This window comes from Nannizzia gypsea, genomic scaffold (genome assembly GCF_000150975.2).
Source record: "Nannizzia gypsea CBS 118893 supercont1.1 genomic scaffold, whole genome shotgun sequence".
NCBI lineage: Eukaryota > Fungi > Ascomycota > Eurotiomycetes > Onygenales > Arthrodermataceae > Nannizzia > Nannizzia gypsea.
Genome location: NW_003345201.1, coordinates 2,610,499 through 2,632,174, shown reverse-complemented (window position 1 = coordinate 2,632,174; position 21,676 = coordinate 2,610,499). Strand labels below are relative to the sequence as shown.

Sequence of the window (21,676 nt, the reverse complement as noted above, 5' to 3'; positions counted from 1 at the left end):
GGCGAAGGTCGAGACATCTACGGCTCATTTCGTCAACAACCAGCGAAGAATAAAGACACAGCAGGCTGCTCGGAGGGATAACAAGAAGAAGAAGGAGAAAAAGGAGAAGAGGACAGGAAGAGAAGCAGAGTGAGAGAGGCTGGAGATGGCGCCTTCGGTTGCAAAGCGTCGCACTCGGCGGCGAGAAGTCGACCTGCACGATGACCCGGTCGACATGGACGCCCTAGACTCGTCTCCCACACGGCGTTCAGTCAAGAAGCGCAAGGTCAGTACCGAGTATTCCCCGTCTCTCTGGTGATGCGCGCGCGCGCCGGCATCAAGATGGTTGCTGCGTGGTTGCGTTGTGGTTGCGTGGTGTATACAAGATCTAACAGCATGCAGGTCGAGCACACGTCCCAGCCGGACTTTGACAGGACGGTCGAACCAGCCTCAGCGGACGAGAACGAGGACGACAACGAGAATGACAACGACAACGACAACGAGATGGCGGCCAACCAGGACCTCATCGACTCGGTCATCGCCAACCTGGCCGTGGCGAGGGAGCCCGTCGCCGTCATGGCCCTGCACTCCAACGCCCGCACGCAGCAGGAAAACAAAGAAAGCGTCGAGGCCTACGCTAAGATTGCCGGCCGCGACTGGACATACTACGTCAAGACGCTGCACGTCAACATCGGACGGCCGCCAGACCGCGACCAGCGGCTCGATGTGCAGTCCTCGCCCATCACCGTCGCGGCCCAGGCCCTGCCGGACGTCCACATCGATCTCGGACCAGGCAAGTTCGTCTCCCGCTTGCACGCTGAGATATACTACGACCGCGACGACCCGCCGTGCTGGCGTGTGAGAGTAAACGGACGCAATGGCGTGCGGGTCAACAACGCCTTCTTCAAGCGTGGAACGGCCACCCAGATCTCCTGCGGTGACATCCTGGAGATCGCCAATACCCAGATGATGTTCGTCACGCCCCGGGACAAGGCAGTCATCGACCCAACCTTCATCCAGCAGGCCCAGAACGGCGTACATGCCACCCGTGAAGCGGACGAGACCGCATGGGATGGATCCTACCATTCGCATCCGACCACTGCCGGTGCCGGTGCCGGTGTAAGTGCTGCTGCAGGAGAACCCCGTCGTATGTCATTTGCTCCCAGCAGTAGTAGAGAACAAACTGCGGCCTCTGCTTCGGCTTCGGCTTCAGCTGTTGCGGCTACTTCCACCGGTGCTGCTACTACCACCAACGGTAGCCGACGAGCAGCGGAGATTGCAAACGCGGCCACCGTTACTCCCAAGAGGCAGACAACGCCCTCTCAACGCCCACTGTCGCGAGATACCATTGAACCATCGTCCAAGGTCTCGCCAATGTACAACCGTGGACTGATGATGGAAAGCACCGAGGAGATCGACTACAGCGAGGACGCGGCCAAGGACATCAAGCCGCCCTTCAGCTACGCAAACATGATTGCCCAAGCTATCTTCTCGACCGAGGAGGAGAAACTGTCCCTCAGCAACATCTACAAGTTCATCATGCAAAAGTACGCCTTCTACCGGCACTCGCAGTCCGGTTGGCAGAACTCCATCCGGCACAACCTCTCCCTCAACAAGGCCTTCCAGAAGGTGCCCCGTCGCACCGACGAGCCCGGCAAGGGCATGAAGTGGCAGATTGTCCCCGAACACCGCGAGGAGTACTGGAAGAAACAGGCCAAGAAGAGCGGACAGTCTTCCGCCCCGGCCTCCCCCATCGGCAAGGACAGAGCCAGCAGCGCCTACCAGCCCATAAACGGCCATGTAGCCACCAACGTCGAGAAGAACATCGATGCCTCAGCCGCCCTCGCAGGCAGGCCATCGCCTCAGACACACACCACAGCCTCGCCAGGGTATCACTCTTTCTCAGTCGCTCCCATAGAGGCATACACACCGGACCGAGGCTCCCGCAACGGCCTGGGCATCAACGGTGCCGGTACACACGACTTTGAAGAACAGTCTCCGTTGCCCAACGGGCCACGCCACAACGTACCAACACGGGCATACGGCCTGTCTGACAACGCCGTCGCCTCTCCTCCCGTTCTCTCTTCATCATACTACGACGACGCCGCTTCGTCAATGATCACTCCCGCTCCCTTACGCCAACAGCCTCGTCTCGCTCCCCCAAGCACTGCCCAGGTACCGTCACGCTACATGCAACTCAGCTCACCAGCCCAGTTCTGGAAACTGGCAGACATAGGCAACACTCCTGCCCGACCAATGCCGGACATCAGCCCGCTTAAACCTTCCATTGGCACCGCAGAGTCCAGCCGCTGGAAGACCCTCAATCCCATCCCAAGCAGTAGTCCACCCCCAGCCAACCTAGGCAGCCCGACTAAGCCGCCTACTTCTTCCCTCAGGGGTCGCGGCGGTGGACTGTCGCCTTTGGGACGGGACACTGTGCGCGAGCGTGAGAGCAGCGCCATCAAGCGCCACCAGGATAGCTGGGATGAAGACGATGATGACAACGACGGTGATGATACTGGCTTTGATCTTGCTAGGTTTGTCTCTCCTTTACTACCAATGTGTGAATGCACTATACTAATACTTTCTTAGGGGATTTCAACCAATTGGTTCATTCCATAGACAAATCAACAACGCCGCGCGAGCTAGCTAGATGGATAGATAATCTATCTACCTACCTACTTTTCTTATATCTTTACTTCCCACAAACATGCATATACGTATGAGATATGAGATATGAATAGCGCGCCCCATCCCCTTCGCAACACAAGCCCCCCCTTTTCCTATTTTTCCCATGTATTATCTATTCATTTTTATTTACCCATCATCTGCTATTGTTACTGTTACTGTTCCTGTTTCACCCCATGCCTTGGACCCGTTGTTTCTGCTGTTACTGTTACTCGCTCAGTTGCTATTGCTTGCTTGATTGAATTGTACTTTACGACATTGCTATGCCGGTGGCCTTTTGCCTGATGGAAACGGAAATGGAAACGGACGGAAAGGATATCGTTTTTATGCTGCTAAGATAGCTAGGTATGAATGGATGGATGGATGACCTCACTTTCTTAACTTGGTTGGGCCCGCGGGTAGAGGCAAAAAGGTGTTGGGAACGCCTTTATATACGAGTCCTACGGGGGAAAAGCGGCGTTTTTTTATTATCACTTGCTTTACTTGTGTTCCTTAACTGGTGTATTTAGCTTGGTCTTTACTATCAAGAGTGGATTATCAGTATTGAACTCTGGTGTCTCTATTGTCTTTCTATCTATATGATGATTCTTTGGGTATTAGAAAACAAGATGACGCTGTTCCAGGTTAATGAAACTGAAATAAACAAAAGAAGAGAAAAGGGAGCAAGCTGTAGATAACTAGTCAAGCCGCCAGGAAGAAAGCAAGAGAAAAGAAAAGGAGACAGAGCAAGACAGAGGATCAGGGAGTGTAGTCCACTCCTTGCGGCAAGCCGCCGTCCATGTCCTCCTTCGCCCTCGTCGGAGCCGCGCTCCACCCCATCCCGTCCTCCCACGCCTCGCACTCCTCCAGAACGTTCTTCTCGCGCTTGCGCGAGCGCTTCTTAGATAAGCGCTCTACCTCACGACGAAAGTGCAGATCTTCCTCGCTTGACCGAGGCGTGATTAGCACTGCAGGACTCGTTGGCTCTGGTGCCTCCCTGGCTCGTAGCGCATCTCGCTCGCTTTCAGCCGTGGCATCGGCTTGTGCGGTCTTGATGGCTATTCCGACCACCGCTTCGAGGGTGTAGCGGGCGTCGTTCCCGGCGTTGTGAAGGTGCCAGGGAGCGATACCCAGGTCGGTCAGGATGGCGCCGAGGGAAGTTGGCTGGTAATCGCGTTTGAGAACGCGATAGAGGTTGGCTGAGTCCGATGCGTCGTGGAAGCAGGGAAGCATTTTGGTTTCATCGCCATCCCGCGCAGCGTAGATTTCTGGAGTGAAGGTCCAACAGCCTAGTTTGTCCAGGGATTTGATATCCCCAGAGAGGCCGTGGCCGACAAGGATGAGGTTGCGTGGTCTCGTCTTGTATTCTTTTACTGGTGAGACCGGAGGCTGGGCTGGATGTTGTTGGCCCGGGGATCGAGCGGTGCTGGGGCTCGCGTCTGATACTGGAGACCGCTGCTGCCGCTTTCTGCTCCGTCCTCCCCTCTGTGGAGAGTCGTTGGGCGCGGATGGTAGTCTGACTCCGCCGTCGGGCGATTGCGACTGGTCTGTGTCTCCTTCTCTCGAGGGCCGAGGGTGCGATTGACGTCTGTCGCCCCGTCGAGAGGAGCGACCTCTTGACTGACGTCTACCATCCCCAGAGGGCCGTGGATGTGATTGACTGTCTTCTCCACGGGGCCTCTCCTCGGAACCATCTTCCTATAAAGGAGGTAAGTAAAATGACAGAATGACAAGAAGATCATGGGTGACAAACAGCTTTACTTACCTTCGGCTGACTATGTGTGATATGGCCGGAGTAAGGTGGCCGAAAGCACGAGTCAACCACTTGGGCAGCCCTTGCAAGGCGAACGAACTCGCTGCGGCCAAAGGCAAACTCGTCAGGACACCCCGACACAAACTTCTTATTCCTGATATGTTTATATTCAGAAATGCGGAAATGTCGGGACTGGATCTTGTCCATCCAGTTTCGTCCACCTTCTCCGGGCGGAACTCCCACCAGGTCCAGGGTATCCAAAGTAGAGACCCCGACCTCAGTGATCTGGCTATGGTCCCGTTCGTTGGACTCGACGTCGATAGAGATGAAGATGGCTTCATCTGCAAAGGGAAATGGAACGGGTTTCTCTACGTCGAGTGGTTCCAGAACGGCACCATTTGCAACAGTGGTTTCATCACCAGCCGGCCCTTGTTGTTGTTGTTGTTGTTGTTGTTGTTGTTGTTGTTCCCATGATGGCTCGGCGGGTAGGCAAGCGAGACCGACAGTAGCTTCGTCCCTTTTGGAAGGACCTCGAGGCATTCGAGGAAGGAGCCCTAGACTGCACTGAGTTCGCTTAAGCTGGCGGTTCCAGCGGCGGATGTTATATACCTTCTGTTGGCCGCTAGTGTTGGTGGGCCTCTTGTCCACACGGTACCTGACGTCAAATACAATCTTCATTCTTCTACAGAACTGTGCAAAACGGACGTCTCCTTCTTCTGGGAACTCGATGGGGGTCTCTTTGCATCTTTCGACGGACGCACTGCTCAGGTCACTCTTCATCTCTCGGTTGGTGGAAGTTCCTATGTACTCCGGCTGGGGGGTTCCGTCAGGGGTAAATGGGACGGTCAACCCTCGTGCTTCGTCCAGGGGGAGGCTGAGACTGCAGCCAAATTCCTTGTTGATTTCATCAATAAGCACTTGAGCCTGTGCTGCCGGAGTAAAAAGCAGAGGCTCAAAGAAAATACTGCGTGGCACACGAACATGGTACCTGTTTTCGGGTGCATCAGTTAGTAAACAGTTGAACAAATGCTAGGTTAACTATAACTAGTAACTAGTCATATGAGGAAGAAGAAATACTTACAAGTCCCACGTCCGCTCCCAGAATTTCCCTTGACTGAAGAATTTCTCTTCAATACGCTTCAGGGCACGTCCCTTGATATATTTGTATGGCCTGGCCAGGTTGTCGATAGCACAGAAGTAGGTAGTCACTCCAGGTTGTAGCTGAAAAATAGCAACAGGGATATCTTCCTCGGATGCTCGAGTCTCTATTCCAGGCTCCGCTTCGTGGATCTCGGTGGCGACCTCCGTCGAGGCCACATCCTGCTTGTCTACAGAGTTGGTAACTTCGAACTCTGCAACGACATCGATCAGGGGCAAAGCTGCGGCCTGATCCTGATGAGGTTTATTCTGAGTATCAATCTTCATCTCCCGCAGGCCGACATCCAGGTTAAGTAGATTGGCATCGTCTCCGTCAAAGAGCATCTTCAAACGGTCGGTATAACTCATAGTGACGGCTGGTTAGGTATTCAGGTCACAGCCGCAGTTTGATATCAAGATGGAAGACAGCAAACAGCACAAGCGGGAGTGGTGTCTATGTCTGTAGAATAAGAAATGAGGCTATGTCTAAAGGCCTCTTTCGTTTCTTATAAAGACAGGAGGGTATAAGCAGTAGTCAGCTTAAAGAGTTATGTGTGTTATTGTTAAATTGGGGATTTAAGCGAGAGAGGGTGTGTTGTTGGCAGGTGAAGTTGGTAGAGAAGAGATAGATAGTCAAATAGTGAAGCAACTAGTGAATATGAATTGTAGGAGAAATGAAACAGTCTCTGGAGGTTATTTCTTTCATGCAAGAATCTGAAAGAAGCGTCCATTGACCGGCTATTTATGTTCCCCTGCCTTGCCTCCTGGTAAAGGGGAACGCTGGGAGGCGTTGGGCTTTCGCGTCTGTTGACGTTATCGACTTCGGTAGTTTTGAGTCGATGATGCAAATTGTAGAAATATCAATCACACAAATCTTTTAACCTTTAAACTACTTTTTAAGGGAACCGCTAATTAACTACTGTTTTCGATGCCTTGGCAGGCTGAGACGACTCTTAAGCGTAACATGCAAGGTTCTTTGATGTCGTAGTTGACTTTGACGGTGCTTGGATGGCGTTTTACCTGGGTGGTTACTGGTTTGAGCAGTACCAGGGATAGAAGTCAGGGTCAATTGCGTATGCAGAGAGTACCGGGAAGCTTCAGCCTCATCTATATACAGTTCGGAGTGATCTACGTCATGCTAGTGAAGGGACTGCACGGATTTTTACTACAGAGAGAAGGGCGATTTTGGTGGTAAAGCAGATATAATATTGAGTAAAAGTTATTGAGTAACAGGTAGTCTTTGTAAAACATATAAAAACAGAAAAACAGAAAGCAAGCTTGTATCAAACGCTCAAGTGAGCTCGTAGTGTAGTGGAAAGCAGATAAAACTGCAGTTGGTATAACATATTTGTAAGTAAAACATATAGGCTTGCTTTTTTCGTAGTCAATCATCGTCGTCAACAATCATCAAAGTCATCATCCTTTTTTTTTTTTTTTTTTTTTTTTTTTTTGTGTGTGTATTGGTATCTTCCTTGCACCTTCGCGTCACCCGCGAACTAGTAAGAGAGTCCACTTCCGCAGCTCCCGATCACCCACTCGTAGTCTTGATCAAATCGCGCTCAACTCATTCCTCTCCCAGTGGAATGGATAATTGAATACAGCAAGCATAGCCTGGGCCAATACTGCTACTGACACCCTGCTTCACTCAACAGGATGCCTAATGGAAAACCACGGGGTCCAGTGACGTGTAATAATAACCCAGTCACCAGCTAACCAACGGATGCTTCACCTACGCCAACCAGCCCCCGAAGGAACTGGTGGGAGGCAAAAACACCGACAGGAGAGTGGAAAAGGGGGGTATCACAACGGCACCATCACCCGATGCCTCCATGTAGACACCAAGTAGGCTCCACAGAATGCCAGTAGGATTGGAATGAGCGGCTATGTCAGTATTGTATCCGTGAGGCATGCAGCACCACACAATCGGACAGAAGACGAGGGTCGGAACACAGCCTTACGACTGTGACTTCCCCTCTGCCTCCTGTATGGCCTTGGCTTGCGTGGCGTACATGTCTCTTATCCATTGGCGTCGACGTTGTTTTTGGCCAGGTCGGTTACGCTTCTTTTTCTTGGGTTCCCGTAGAGGTTCTGCAGGGTCGAGGCGTGGTTGAGACCCCGGCTCGGAAGAGTCGGGGGTCCAGGCCTCGAGGGCAGATACGAGGAGTCGAACGATTTGAATCAAGACGAACGGCGAAATATTGTCCAGGCGTCTGAGGACTAACGCCTGTTGCTGAGGCCCAGGACGGGTCTCAGTCTGCCGTTTGGTGGTGTAATCGGGTTGCGGTGTTGGTAAGTGGACGTTCTCCGTCTCAGCAATCCAGTAAAACAGCTCAGAGCTGATGTAGGGTTGGGAAGCCCACATCAGAGGTAAGCCATTTACGAGCTCCGTTCTCACTTCCCATTGGAGGCCGGTTACCACCCGGTGTGGCAGAGCCGGTGGTGCTCCAGCGGGGAGGAGGGCCAAACTGTCGTCGTCTCTCGCGGGAACGAGGTAACGGGTTCCTAAACATCGGCCAATGGCCAATGACGCGAGGATCAGTCCCAGGTAGGCACCGACTGTCAGAAAATCGAGTGAATTGGCGGGCGAGAGACTGTCAGCGCGGTGGGTTTGGGTTGTACCTGGGACAGGGACGGCAGCACTCGAGCAACGAGATGGTAGGGTATTTAGCAAGTACCATAACGTGCGTTCGTTGAGAGTGTCGTGTTTCTCTACTGCATTTCGGAGCTCGTGAAGAAACGCGAGTTTGGCCGGAGGGACTGCGAGCCATAGTTCGAACGTCGGGAGGCGGCTAGAGACAGAATCGGGTAGAGGTGGCAATACCTCTACAGGAAGGTCTTCTGTCTCCAGATAACGGTAAAGGTAGTCACTGGTTTTGTTGGCAGTGGTGACTACCTCTTTCGTGACCTCGTAGGCGCCGATGGTCACTAAGCTGGCCGTAATGGACCCAGCCAACCGTCTGCCGAAGCCATCCCGAGGGGTGACGGCGGTCAGTGGCAATGAAGCTATAGAGCTCCAAATTGTCAAGGTTGCCACGAGACCGATAAAGGCGAACAACATTTTGATGCCCTACCAGCACGTTAGTGATGTTCAAAAAAAAGGGGCTGAACGCGGTCGTAGAAAACAAGGACGCGTGTAAGGAATAGGGGTAAGGATATCAAGTAGAGGGCGGAGTGAAGGAGAGAATTAGCACTTACGTTCGAAGGCAAGGAAGAGGGCAAAAGACTGTTGTCTTTTGGGATCTAGCTTCCTGCATCTTCAGGTTAGCATGGCCTATATCAGAGCAGGAGATGCAAGCAAAGGACATACCCTCAAAAGGAGCGGCAGCACCGACGGGAGGAGGAAGGGTTTCTGGCTGCTGGTGGGGGGGGAAGCAGCGGCAGCGCGGTATTTGTGGGAGTAGAGGCGGTTATCGCGGCCGCAGACGTGGATGTAGGTGTATTGGCTGGAGTGGCAGCAGAGGATCTTGTCTTCTTGGTTATCGTCTTTTTCTCGATGTCGAGGGTAAAAAAATCTGCGTGGCCGAAGAGAAGAAGAAGAGAAGAAAAAAAAGAGCAAAAGGCGAGAGAGATAAAGACGAGGATTTTATATTGTGTGGCGGGAGCAACACGCTTTCCTAATCGAGTAACACTGAAGCCGTAGGATCATTCTTTGTAGACTCGAGATTGAGTGCGTTGATCCCGCACAAAGGACCGTGATCCAGTGTTGCTAGGTATATATAGGAGCAGGGCATGGTATATAGAAGACATATCAGGTATATTTGGTATATAGTAGGCCCTATCTCAGGAGGATCAGAGGGGTATTTATGCGCTCAGATATCACCACCATAGAAACAGCTAGATCAGCATTCTTTGGTATAGTTGCTTCCTAGCACTTGCATGCAAGGAAACCGCAGAGTAAACAATCATGTAGACAGAGTAAAAAGGAGAGAAGCCAGAAGGGCACATAGAATGATAGAATGTAAAAAAAGGATATATCAAGAGTTCTTTTTCCCTACCCATTCAAACGCCATCGCATAGGAAAAAATAAAGAGGGTACACGCCTAGTCTTTTCATAAACAGAAGAATCCAGCAGAATTATATCCGTTGCCAGTAGCATGGTAAACCGGCGAGCAGGTAAGCAAGAAAGCGGAAGAAATAAAAGGGACGTACGATGCAAGGAAGGGTCGGCAGATCTAGTCGAGATCCATCTCCTCCTGCGCACCTCCGTCGACCAACATCCTGGTCTTTTGCTTCCCACGCAGCTTCTCCTCGCCAACAGGCAGGCCGACTTTCCTGTTGAGCAGATCTTCTGGCCTCTTGGTCCCCTCCGCCATCTCCTTGAGTTCCTTGCGGATAAGATGCTCGCCCTCCGCGACAACTCTTCTGTCTTCGGCTCTCTTTCTGTCTCTGGCAATCTTGCCTGCCAGCCGTCTCTTCGTATATACCCTCTCTCTTCGCTGTCGGATCTCTTCCACTCTCTTCATGGCCTTGATCGTTGATTCCACCAGGTTCCTGTCGTACTTCACCGGTGCGTTGCGCTTCTTGGCAAACTGTGAGAGCACCAGGGACGAGTCGACTATCATCTCCTTGCCATGCAGAGCTCGGTGTGTCTTAGTCCATTTCAGCTTGCGTGGTTGACGCTTCATCTTAAAGTTCTTATGGCATTTTGAGCGACAGAAGCGGAACTGTCGAGCATCGTTGCGCACGAATGTAATCCCCTTGGAAGGATAGACCGGCTGCGAACAGAAATGGCAAGTCTCGACACTATTACCCCGTGTGTTAGTCTAATTTGTCTGTATAAAGGACAGATACCTACTTACCGCATGTTGGCTTCCGGTCAAGGCCAATCTTATAAATAATATTCAATATTCAATCTGCAGTTTGTTTCTTCTATCAAAATCCGTGCATTTAATTTTTTTTCTTGACGTTGCGGGTGGCTTTTCCACGCTAGTCCCAATTGGGCGAAGTCTATATAACTTTTTCTTCCATCTTTCGCATCTCGAGAGATGGAAAGGAAGAAACCGAGCAAGAACTTCGCAGTCCAGCCGGCGAGCTATTGACAGACATTCAGGGCATCGCATACTTATCCACTGCTCAGAAATACCACTCTTTCGCTAAAAATGACCTCCGTCGTTGCTATCGGTGTTGGTGTCGCTGCGGCCGCTTTCTTCGTAAGTCTACCCATTGCACTTCCATTGAACCGCAACCGCAACAGCAACGCATCAGGAACTAATACCTTTATAGGGTCGAGCAGGTCTAGTGGCCCTCCGCAGATACAGAGGAGGTATTGATGGCGCCGGCCGCGCATTTTACAAGGGCGGATTTGAACCCAAGATGAACAGGAGAGAAGCGTCTCTTATCCTATCACTCTCGTGCGTCCACCATTTACCTGAAGAAGATCCCTTCTCCTCTTATCGACCATGATAGACAGTGCGATAACTAACATTACGCAGTGAACGAACTCTTACCAAGGATAAAGTCCGCCTAAACCATCGCAAGCTGATGCTTCTTAACCATCCTGACCGAGGCGGCAGCCCCTACCTTGCCACGAAGATCAACGAAGCAAAGGAGTTACTTGAGAAGACCGTTTAGATACGTTCTATCGACCCCGTTTCGATATACGAAGACTGTTGGATATCGAGCTTCAAGCTAAGGTTACGGCAGAATCCGGTCTCAAGCGGAAGCCATATTTAAACCCCCGGTGTATTTTTATCACATTTCCTCATACCTCTTCCCTATATCTAATGAGGGGCGGATGCATAGCGTTGGCGTTCAAAGTTATGTTTACTTGGTCTTTTTTGCTGCCTTTTTATTCTACTTCTCTATTTGTCAGGATGAAAAGAACACTCCCCTCTCCTTACTACTACTACCATCTATATACACCTCCTGGCACGGGCTGGCTTGTCTCTTGGGCCCTATTATGACACTCTGGATGGCTATCATTAGTTATCTACAGACCAGAAAACAATAGTGGTGATTCTCCTTACTTGTCTGAAAACCAAACTCTTACATAGAAATAGACGTACATGAGTACAAAGCATGGATTTTTCTATTGAAAATAATATAAAAATAAAATTTTGTACCATATATGGGACCCGTGTCATCTCATGTTAATACTTAGCCCAGACCGCATAGAATAAGGTGAAAAAAAGAAGCATAGAATAAAACAAAAAATAAAACAGCGTAGAGGGCTTTGAACAATTCAAAAGGATATCCAAAGATCAAAAAAATAAAAGTAAAGAGGGCGGCGAGGCAAAGAGAAGGGCGAAGGCCTCGACGTAAATAATACCCATTTTTTATCGTCCTCTCGCTGGCCGGTATTTGCATGCATGTTACTTTCCCTCCATCTCTTCGTTGCGCTCTTTGCATAATTCTGATTATAGATCCATTTATCTGATCATATCCATGCCTCTATGTAATGACGCTTCAAGATCGTGTTCGCTCGTTCCATCAAACACCGCTTCCTGTGGACGGGGATCTTCATGTCTCCAGGCTCCCTTGTCCTCTGGGATGGGCACATTGGTCTGCTGGGGTTGAAGCTGCTGGGCAAGCGCAGCCTGAATATGAGAAGGTTGGCGCACGTGGTCGCGGAAACGCTGTACTTCATTAAGAATCATGCGTCGCATCTCCTGGACGTCATCAACGACTTCGAAGTGGAAGTCAAAGGGAGTAGGGCAGTTGGGCTCGTCACTTGCATCATGCCAGATGTGCAGGTAGCGGTGCTCCAGGGCCTCTTCCACGCTGATACGGGATGAAGGGTCAAAGGCGAGCATTCGGTCGAGGAGGTCAAGAGCATCCGGGTTGGCGTTGGGGAATAGTCTGGCGAAGGGCTGTTTGTGCATGTGAGGTAGGTTGCGAACGTACTCTTGAGCGCGTGGGGAGCCGATGCGGCAGAGGGTCTCTTCGCTAGGGGTTCCAAGGTAGTGGAGGATCTGGTTTAGCTGGTCGACGTAGTCACGGCCTTTGAAGAAAGGTCGTCCACCAAGCAGCTCTGCCAGAATACATCCAACGGACCACACATCAACTAGCAAAGGACGGTTAGTTTAACAGTCTATGTACTCGGCAGGCTGGCTGATATGGGATTGACTCACTAGCTTTGGTGTAGCTTGGGAAACTCAACATGATCTCGGGAGCACGGTACCATCTTGTCGCAACGTACTCGGTCATGTATCCAGCATTTTCATCGGGATCAATTGAGAATCCACGGGCAAGACCAAAATCGCATATCTTCAGCTCGCAGTCGGCGTTGACTAACAGGTTACCCGGTTTCAAATCTCGATGCAGCACGTTGGCTGAATGGATATATTTTAATCCACATAGAATCTGGTAGATGAAAGACTGGAAATGAGCGTCCGTCAGGGGTTGTCCTGATCGAATAATGGCTGCAAGGTCGCATTCCATGAGTTCTATTGCCAGTCAGCACCTGTCATGATAATACCGTTTGACTGAACTGCAGCATATAAGTAAGTCACCCACCTTCATATAAGTACACCTCGTTGAAATTATCTGGTCGTGGAATATCCATATCATAGAGACAGGTAATCTAGATCTCATCAGCCCGAGTACAACGGAATATGTGGTAGGTATATTGCGGTGCTAGCAAACGTACGTTACGATGGCCACGGAAGTGCTGTAGCAGCTTGATCTCTCTCAGGGCACGTTTGGCCAGAATCCGCTTGCTGAAGACATTTGTAACTTTCTTGATGGCCACGCCTTCGTTGCTCTGGATGTTGGAAGCAGCACTAGCATTTTCCCGGCCGTGTTAGCTGTTGTTCGTCGTTCTGCTTGCTTGTTTGTTTGCTGCTGGTGTTGCTGCTGATGCCGCTTGACGTTGCAAAGCGGGATGTTGTTGTTCTATGGCCGGATGCGGGGCAGAAGCAGCCTCACGAAGAGACGTCAGGAGAATACATACCAGACGATGCCGTAGGCTCCCTGACCCAACTCCTTGGTGACATTATATCGTTCATCGACAATGAAGTCCTGGTTAAACACCTTGAACACCTTGCGTCCTTGTAAGTCTGCCATGTTGCCCGTCACTTCGCGCTCGCATGTATCTATCTAGGTCGACAGGGAAAGGTACGGCGAAAGGGAGAACCGGCGCGCCAAAAAAAAAAAAGAAGAGAGCCCACAAACAATCCGGAGACGAGGCAGTCAGAGCGTCTTCTCGCGGCTCTTGTAGAGCTAGAGGAGCAGAGGCAGAGGCAAAGGAAGCAGAGAAAGTAATAACTCTTGAACGTCGACGGCCGTTTAATTGAGTTTCCTGGTTCGGTCTTTTCTGGAGATGGAAGACAACAATTAAAATAAAGAAAGGGACTTGACTACGGGAGTAGTGGGTCCCCCGGGTCTATCTATTCGAGATACGATGAGCCGGAGAAGGGGAAGAAGAGGTGGTAGACAGCTTGAGCTCGTTCGGCCTTTGAACACTGCTGTATCGACGGTTGGTGGAGGGAAGAAGGAGTGTGTGTGGACAGTGAAGACGACGGGTTTTGCTTGGTGGTGGGGGAGGAATCAAGGGGGGAAGAAGGAGAAGAGGGAGAGAGGATGGTGATACGTAAGTCAAGAGGACCCTCGCCCACACTGGAGCCGGAGTAGAGCAGAGGAAGGCAAGACGACGGTGGTGGAGGTGATATCCTGGTGCCTAGGTGGTGGTAGGATGGAGGTTTATGGTGGTTTATTTACCTGACACTGATGCGCCTGGACGCCTGTGGTTTGGTAGTTAAATATCCGGACGAGAGAGCCAGCACTGCTCACCACTTCGCCGCTTTTTATCTCGGGAGGGAAACACAGAGGAACAGGTGCGAGAAAGAGAAAGAGAAACAGATAACAGGGAGAGGAGATGCCCCTTTCTTGCTGTGACTTGATGTGATGAAGCGTGGGGCAGCAACAGGGCCCTGGCGGCTAGAGTGACTTGTAGAGGGGGGCGGATTCGACCAGTGACAGCCAGCAGAGTATTGATTGATATCAGCAGTTTCACTCCCCAGTCGACAGAAATAGGCCACTGGAATGTGCAAAAGGGGGCCTCTTTAAGCGGCATTCACCGAGTCGTTGCTGTTTGATGAGGTCTTAACGGCCTTGCTAACTGTTACTGTATGCAAGGATTCGTCCCCTTTGCTACAAGAAAACAGCCATCCCGGATAGTTTGGATAGATTGGATAACTAGTTGGTCGCGATAACTAGTCCCGGCTTCTTCTTCTTTGCTGCTCTGCTCTACTTCGTACTCCTGCTTCTTTGTCCTGGCTCTGGCTGGCGATGGGTCGGCCGGCGGCTTCTCTCGTCTTTCCATATTCCCTGTCGATGATCTCAGTTCTCCCGAAATCAAACCACCAACATCCTGGCTGCTCATCCATACACAACCGGATATTGAGGCTCTTATCCGGGTCTTCTTGCGACAAAGTTCTCTCGTTCTCTCAGTCTATCCCGCGGAGGAAGGGGATCTTGGTTTCCATCTTCCGTACCCTCGTCAAGGGACCAGTTGGCGAGTCCCTTGAAACCACATCGAAAACTCCATCCTTCGTCCTGGGTGCTTCGACTGCCCACGGAGAGGATATCCATCCCTGTCGGACATCTGCTGGGAGAAGTTCGATCGGCATGCGTTCTCCTGAGCGATCGAACAACTGGTCGGAACGCTCGTCTGATAAGAGCCATCCAATCGACTCGTTGGCTAGCTGATCAATCTATTTATCTACCAAGAACTAGGGCTACCAAAAGATACCAAAATCAAATTAGTTTAAATTAAATAAATGTGCTGGTAATGGTGCGGAAATAATATGCCTCATGCCGGGAAAGCCGCACCATCACCTCTCATGTCACTTCCGGCGCTATAAACAGTCTTGCCTTGATCAGTATGGCATCTGATAACTTGGCCGCGGCCGAATTTGCTTCGGGAGAAACACTTTAGAACCTTCACCGGGTGGCCCATCTGCCTCAGCTCTTCGACCACGGACTCGCTGATGCCTTCTTCGAGGTATATAATCTGTCCATAACCTTTCTCCTTGCTTCCTGCCTCGATGCAGAATCGTGGAGCATCCAACGCCGCCTGGGGGGACAGGTCGAACGCCAACATGTTAAAGAGCACCTGTACATGACCCTGTGGCTGCATGAAGCCACCCATGACGCCGTAGACGGTGTGCAGGGAGCTGTCTGAGGGGTTAGTGACCATGGCAGGGATGATGGTATGATATGGCCGTTTTCCCGGCCGCAGGACGTTCGGGTGGTCCGTTTGCAGTGAGAAGTTGGCGCCACGGTTCTGAAGAGTGAACCCGCAGCCAGCGGGGATGATGCAGGTACCGAAATCTTCGTATACGCTGTTGATGAAGCTGATGCCGTTCCCTTCCTTATCAGTGACCGCAAGGTAGACAGTGTCGCTGTGGTTGTTTGCGGGACTGCCATGGTCTAGGATTCCGGCTGATGTCTTGCTGGGATCGAAGAGTTTGGCTCGCTCGGCCAGGTAGGCAGGTGAGATGAGTTGCTGGGCTGGCACTTTCTCCACATCCGGATCGGTCACCCACCATGCTGCGTCTGCAAAGGCGATGCGGAGACTCTCGATCAGGGCGTGCAGGTAAGGCGCACTGTTGTGCTGGTCAGGGGAGAAGTGAGGAATCTTCCCGGATTGAGAGAGCTCCTTGAGTATACCCAGGGCCATCAGGGCGACGATGCCTTGGCCGTTCGGTGGGTGCTCCCAGAGCTCGACTTCCTTTCCATCCTCCTTTTTCTTGGAGGATACAAAGTCGCTGGGGTCGAATTTAAGGGAGATCGGGTCAACCTCCTGACTGCCCATTTCTGCATGATCCTTGAGGTCGTCAAGGGTCATGAAGCCACCCAGGTCTTCGACAATCTGGATGATAGCCTTGGCTACATCTCCTTTGTAGAATCCATCCTTCCCATCCTTTGCTAGGGCGCGGAACGTCTTGGACAGCGTCGGGTTCTTGAACACTTCTCCAGGAGCAGGGGCCCTCGCACCGCCTTCTGCCTGGCTATCGGCTCTGAGAAGCTCTTTGAAGTTTGGGCTTCCTTTGCGGATCTTGCCTTCGGCTGCCTTCCACTGCACTTGTTGTTAGCACACTCCTTTAATCAATTCACATACATGGGACGAAGGCGCGTACGAATGAAGATGCCAGCTCTGCTACGGGGAACCCTTCTTCTCCCAGCTCAATAGCCGGTGTGAGGATTTGCTCAAGAGTGACCTTCCCACTTCCGAACTTCTCCACGGTGTCCACCCAGCCAGCAGCAGTACCTGGCACCGTAACAGCATGCACGCTCAGCTTTGGCAGTTGTGTCAGACTGTCATCTCCCAGCGCCTGACACACCCGATCTAGGGAAGCCCCCGCCGGCATGCGCCCAGAACCATTCAGAGCATGTACTTTCTTCGTTTTGGCATTATAGAACAGGCAGAACATGTCACCTCCGATGCCCGTAGAGTGCGGTTCTGTCACATTTAGTGCAGCAGCTGTTACATTATCCCATTAGCTCTGCGACACATATGGAGTACTTTGTTGTAGGTCGCTTTTGGAGGGGCCGTTGGTATCATCCCACTCACCCACTGCAACCGCCGCATCCTAGATAAGACAGATCCATCAGCACGTAGAAACACACAGCACTTATAGCTCAACAGATTAACTTACAGCAGCATTACCGCCGAGTTGCAAGATCCTCTGACCGGCTTCAGCAGCCAGAGGTTGAGTACATGACACTATCCCTTTGGTGCTGTGAACCACGCTCCGGCGGCAAGGAAACGCAGTAAACGGCGCAGACGCCGAGTGGATGTCACTTGCAGTCACCGGCATAACTAGATATCGAACAATTCTTTTCGATCGGTTCAGTTACAACAGATTATACTAGCAGTGTCTCCAACATCAACAGCTCCTTGAGCGTCTGCTTGAGTACTTAAGTAGTTATGTGAATCAACCCGGGTAAATCACGCCCATGGAAAGATGCCGAGCTAATCGCCGAGCAGGGCAAAAGAAGGACTCCCTCCGCACCGGCTTTGGCCCCGTCCGGTCATATCTCGAGAGTGCAACACCCCACATGCACATGGAGTTTCGGTCTTTTCTCCTCATCTTCATGCGGAGAGATTGCTGTTAGTTCGACTTATTGCATCAGGGCCTCCAGCGATTGAATATATCACCTGAAATTAATAACAAGCAAGCGAACTGAAAGGGCCTTTGTAGTTATATTCGTTTAACTAGTTATGTTAATTCATTCGCTAATTATTCACCTGCTGCCAGGGACAACCTAAAATATCCAACTACAGAAGGCGCCATGATCGGGGGAGGAGGGGCGACTGTGTAGTAGTAAAGCCATGTTACTCCCCCTCTCTACACATACAGTGAGCCTATCTAGCTACCCATTTAGGATGACTCGGGCTGGCGTCTCCGAACCTTCGCCATGACATCCATCTCAGGCCATGTCCATGTATTCTCAGCGAGGTTCATGGGTGGGAGCTTTTGGTCCTTCGAGGCAAACTGCAGGTCATACTCCAGCAGGAACTTTGAAAAAGCAACCTGAGCCGCTTTCACGCCAATAAATCGCCCGGGGCAGATTCCACCTCCATATCCAAACGGGAGGAAGTTCTCGGACCCAGTGGTTGCCCGTGCAGTGCATGTGTTTGATGCTTGATCATAGAAACGGTATCTGTCAAAGGTCATCGGGTCGGGGTAAATTTCAGGATCGGTATGCATGAATTTAATGGGCAGTCCGATATATGACCCCTTTGGAAGGTCCATATCCACAGACTTCAACTTCAGAGGTGCATGGAGGACTCGAGATACGCTAACTGTTGTAACACAAAGGTTGGCTAAGCCTCAAATACCAAAGAACACAAGAGTATGGATCGGATAACATATAGGGCACATACCTGCAATCGCTACATTTAAACGGAGCGTTTCTCGAGTGAAGCTTTCTAGCTTCGGCGTTTTTGCTAGGAAGTCTGACTCCCATCCATTGGCAGAAGAAGCCAGTGCTTTTGAAACCTCTTCCCTTAGTTCATCCACGTATTCTGGGCTGGCCATAACCCTAGACAGGAGGCTAATTAGGAGCGGATTGATGGGTCCCCAAACTTCATATATGTGGAACAAAGATTTCATGAACAAGCTTTCAATCTGTTTCTCATCATCTGCAGACTCTTCCTTGGAAAGGAGCCCATCTTTCAATGCCTGTTTCAAAAATATGGTTAACATGGTCAAATCATCGGCTGCCAATTCGCCTGACCGTAGCAGCTCTATACGCCTCCGCATCTCAGGGATTATCTTCGGCCTCAACGTAGAAACATTGGAGCGAAATGCGCGACAGAGGGGAGAAAATCCCCATACTAGCGGGCGCAAAATTCTTGGGTATTTGTTAAATTCCTCCAGCACTTCTTCAATACCCAGGACGTGAGAAGTTATCTGCGTCATCAGCTCTTGGTCCCTGGAGAATTCTGGTCCCAGAACTAAAGAGGTGGAAAACAGCATCAACAGAGGAGACGACGTCCCAAATAAGTTGAATTCGGTCCACTCTAGATATACAACAGTACATTAGATTACCGGCTAACACATCATATAGTGGGTAAGGGAAGCATAAGTGATTACCCTTGTGGTTTGGATTGCCCAGCAGCGAAGGGAGAAACTCTTTGGTATCACAGGCCATGTCTCGCTGAATCTTTTCTATTTGTGAATGCAACCAAATGTTAGCATGTCGTTGGAATATCTGTTTCAAGAATGCTATGCTATGCCTAAGAAGCACTAACCGAAATGTTTCTTCTGATTGTACGCTATAACAGCGCGAAGGTGGGTTTGGCAGTTTACCTGGGTATGGTACCCCATGGCGGTCACCTTCAGAGTATTCATAGTCAGAATATTGAGTAACGGTGGATCGGAGGTAACCCGGAAGAAAACATACATCCTGGAGGTAACTCGTGAAGTTCAAGTGTTTGAAAGGCAAGTTACACCATTCTTTCATCGCTTTCGGTGGGAGGAGAATGATCCAACTTTCGAGGTCTGCTTTAGTTGCGAATGGTTTCCCTTGTTTTGTATACTTTCCAGTGAAGACGGTCAGCAACCATGCCCAAGAGAAAATGAACCAATGCTTGCACACTTAGGGAGGATTATCATACCTTATTGTATGCATTTTGAAGGGCATCTTCTAACTCGGTGCCACTGAGTCTCTTCCTAAACCGTGTCTTAAAAAACGTCTCGCTAGTGACACGGTGGAGGCCCCTGACATGCCAGGAACGAAGGAGAATATCTGCATGGTCAATGAGCAGGACCAGAACTGCTAGGAGGCCAATAAAGAGGGCAATAATTTGGATTGGAATGGTATAGTTGATGATATCGGTGACGCTCAACGCCCCTAACAATGCCACGGCCATGTTAAGTGTTGGGGCTATGGCCCAGTCGATGCACTTATTGTAAGCAAGTAGGCCCCCGTGGAGAGAGCTTGAAGTACTACTATGGAGTCGATTAGCAACGCCGGAGTCCTTTGGGTGCTTCCTACCAACGCTCTAGAGCGAGATAAAACAATGGGCGGGGACAGTCGTGTCAAATCTCTTTGTGGCATTTCAGGTTATATAGCTGAAAATCTTAGGATAATATAGCCCACCAGGCCATGCCGCGCCATGTCATACAGTATTCCTCTCTCTGTATGGCTGCTGGTTCGGATTGCTAGCAAAACCTACACATGTTTCCTTTTTTCCTATTTCAATTGCAACCAGCACATTGATTCCTTTCCCTTCTGTAATCATTATTTGCTTTTACTCACCTTAAGCAGGACATTAAAAACTGCTTAGGTGGGCTTGTAGGTACCCCCCGGAATCGCCTTGCTTGCAGGAGAGGCCACGGGGGTATCGTGGATATTGCTGCCATTGCTGGTAGGCCAGCCATCGCATTTCTGGGCTGAAAGCTGACGAATAACTACGGGGTAATCCGTAGTTACTTAATTGGCTCATCAGAGATCTCAAAATTGTCCATCAACCAGCCCCGTAGTTGAGCTTACGAGGGAGCTTGTTACACCTCATCAGAAATTTCTTCTCTCATGGTTTTGTCGACGGTCATTACACAGATTTTAAACTGCACCAGCCCCGCTCGAAACTGACAAGTCGTTATTCATATGCGTATGCTGGATGCCGTCGAAAGTGGCTGCTCATTGATCAGTTGTCGTGAAAATTAGAGCACGGCCCAGCTGTTAAAATACGTCTGTGGAGAAGGGCGAGCTGATAGTTACGGCGGGGCGGCTACAGGGGAAGAGGAAGTAACACCATTCTCTCAAACTCGTAAGCCAGAGCTATTCGATTGTGTATATACAGATAAGGAGTACCTAGATAGCCAGTCGGTTGAAATGGTATTGCGAGCCATTATGGAATAACGACACCAAAGTTAAGGCCATAATACTAACTGTAAAAGTTGTCAGTCATCTTCGATCAACACCCCCTCAACCAATTAGTTAATCAACTTACCCAACTTTCTAGCCTTGCATGTTCCAACTAACCAGGGGTGGGAGAGTATAGGTGAGGACGGACAAACGCAAGCTATCTCACAAAGCGGTAACAACGTAACACAGGTCAAGGTCCAGGTTTATCCTGCCTCTCAAGCTAACCTTAGGGGCCAATCGCTGGATACCCAGAGTCTCCAGAAATTCTGTCCCATACGGAGTTCACAGAATATGGAATTTTCCGAGCTTCTTGAAACGAAAGCCTTCGTTTAACCAGTGCGGCTTTATAACAAGGTGACCATAGCGACGGCTGGTTGAGAGGTCGTGGGCCCTATGTCAAAATGAGACCATTCAACAAAATTGAGATTTGACCTGGCGCGTGAGGCTTGCAGCATATAAGCTCCCTTCCGGAATCCGACGGGTAACTACCTAGGTACTCCGTATGGTTTAGCCATGTTCAATGTGTTAAATAACCACTTAGGTTCTGAGCAATTGGTCTGCCTTTCTTCGGCTTCGTTTATCAACGTTTCCGGGCTCGGAATCCCTTTACTAACATGCTGGCTTCCCATCCTCGTCCCAGCGGGATCACATTGCACAATACATAGTCACCGGTCATTGTCTAGTTACAGTCAACAGAGCTGCGCATTACATAGCCAGTACTGATAAGTTGTGCATTATGATTTCGACATAATGTCGGTTATAGACGATACCATGATTTAGCTACGACTCGCACACGTTACCCAAGGTATCCTTGGGGCA

The 21,676-nt window shown here is 50.5% G+C and overlaps 8 protein-coding genes across 8 annotated transcripts; 2 read left to right on the top strand and 6 right to left on the bottom strand.

Annotated features, from left to right (window-relative positions):
* Positions 1-145: 145 nt before the first annotated feature.
* Positions 146-2,632, top strand: MGYG_00973 (forkhead box protein A2; the record flags this gene model as incomplete). The annotated part of the gene is made up of 3 exons (XM_003176840.1): positions 146-265; positions 382-2,516; positions 2,572-2,632. The coding sequence occupies 3 exons, from the start codon at positions 146-148 to the stop codon at positions 2,630-2,632; spliced, it is 2,316 nt and encodes a 771-aa protein (XP_003176888.1).
* Positions 2,633-3,405: 773 nt separating this feature from the next.
* MGYG_00972 (QDE-2-interacting protein) lies at positions 3,406-5,905 on the bottom strand (the record flags this gene model as incomplete). Its single annotated transcript, XM_003176839.1, has 3 exons — positions 3,406-4,344; positions 4,412-5,387; positions 5,481-5,905. The coding sequence occupies 3 exons, from the start codon at positions 5,903-5,905 to the stop codon at positions 3,406-3,408; spliced, it is 2,340 nt and encodes a 779-aa protein (XP_003176887.1).
* A 1,585-nt stretch (positions 5,906-7,490) lies between these two features.
* MGYG_00971 (hypothetical protein) lies at positions 7,491-8,594 on the bottom strand (the record flags this gene model as incomplete). The annotated part of the gene is made up of 1 exon (XM_003176838.1): positions 7,491-8,594. The coding sequence occupies one exon, from the start codon at positions 8,592-8,594 to the stop codon at positions 7,491-7,493; it is 1,104 nt and encodes a 367-aa protein (XP_003176886.1).
* Positions 8,595-9,708: 1,114 nt separating this feature from the next.
* On the bottom strand, positions 9,709-10,340 carry MGYG_00970 (ribosome biogenesis protein RLP24; the record flags this gene model as incomplete). Its single annotated transcript, XM_003176837.1, has 2 exons — positions 9,709-10,279; positions 10,336-10,340. 2 exons carry the CDS (start codon positions 10,338-10,340, stop codon positions 9,709-9,711), a joined length of 576 nt encoding a protein of 191 aa, XP_003176885.1.
* Positions 10,341-10,635: 295 nt separating this feature from the next.
* MGYG_00969 (mitochondrial import inner membrane translocase subunit tim14) lies at positions 10,636-11,107 on the top strand (the record flags this gene model as incomplete). The annotated part of the gene is made up of 3 exons (XM_003176836.1): positions 10,636-10,686; positions 10,760-10,887; positions 10,969-11,107. The coding sequence occupies 3 exons, from the start codon at positions 10,636-10,638 to the stop codon at positions 11,105-11,107; spliced, it is 318 nt and encodes a 105-aa protein (XP_003176884.1).
* Positions 11,108-11,904: 797 nt separating this feature from the next.
* MGYG_00968 (CMGC/MAPK protein kinase) lies at positions 11,905-13,540 on the bottom strand (the record flags this gene model as incomplete). Its single annotated transcript, XM_003176835.1, has 5 exons — positions 11,905-12,539; positions 12,607-12,921; positions 12,992-13,058; positions 13,125-13,257; positions 13,428-13,540. 5 exons carry the CDS (start codon positions 13,538-13,540, stop codon positions 11,905-11,907), a joined length of 1,263 nt encoding a protein of 420 aa, XP_003176883.1.
* Positions 13,541-15,287: 1,747 nt separating this feature from the next.
* On the bottom strand, positions 15,288-17,298 carry MGYG_00967 (gamma-glutamyltranspeptidase; the record flags this gene model as incomplete). The annotated part of the gene is made up of 4 exons (XM_003176834.1): positions 15,288-16,556; positions 16,618-16,961; positions 17,052-17,070; positions 17,137-17,298. 4 exons carry the CDS (start codon positions 17,296-17,298, stop codon positions 15,288-15,290), a joined length of 1,794 nt encoding a protein of 597 aa, XP_003176882.1.
* Positions 17,299-17,862: 564 nt separating this feature from the next.
* On the bottom strand, positions 17,863-19,859 carry MGYG_00966 (hypothetical protein; the record flags this gene model as incomplete). Its single annotated transcript, XM_003176833.1, has 6 exons — positions 17,863-18,287; positions 18,369-19,007; positions 19,081-19,155; positions 19,239-19,323; positions 19,391-19,525; positions 19,605-19,859. 6 exons carry the CDS (start codon positions 19,857-19,859, stop codon positions 17,863-17,865), a joined length of 1,614 nt encoding a protein of 537 aa, XP_003176881.1.
* Positions 19,860-21,676: the final 1,817 nt, after the last annotated feature.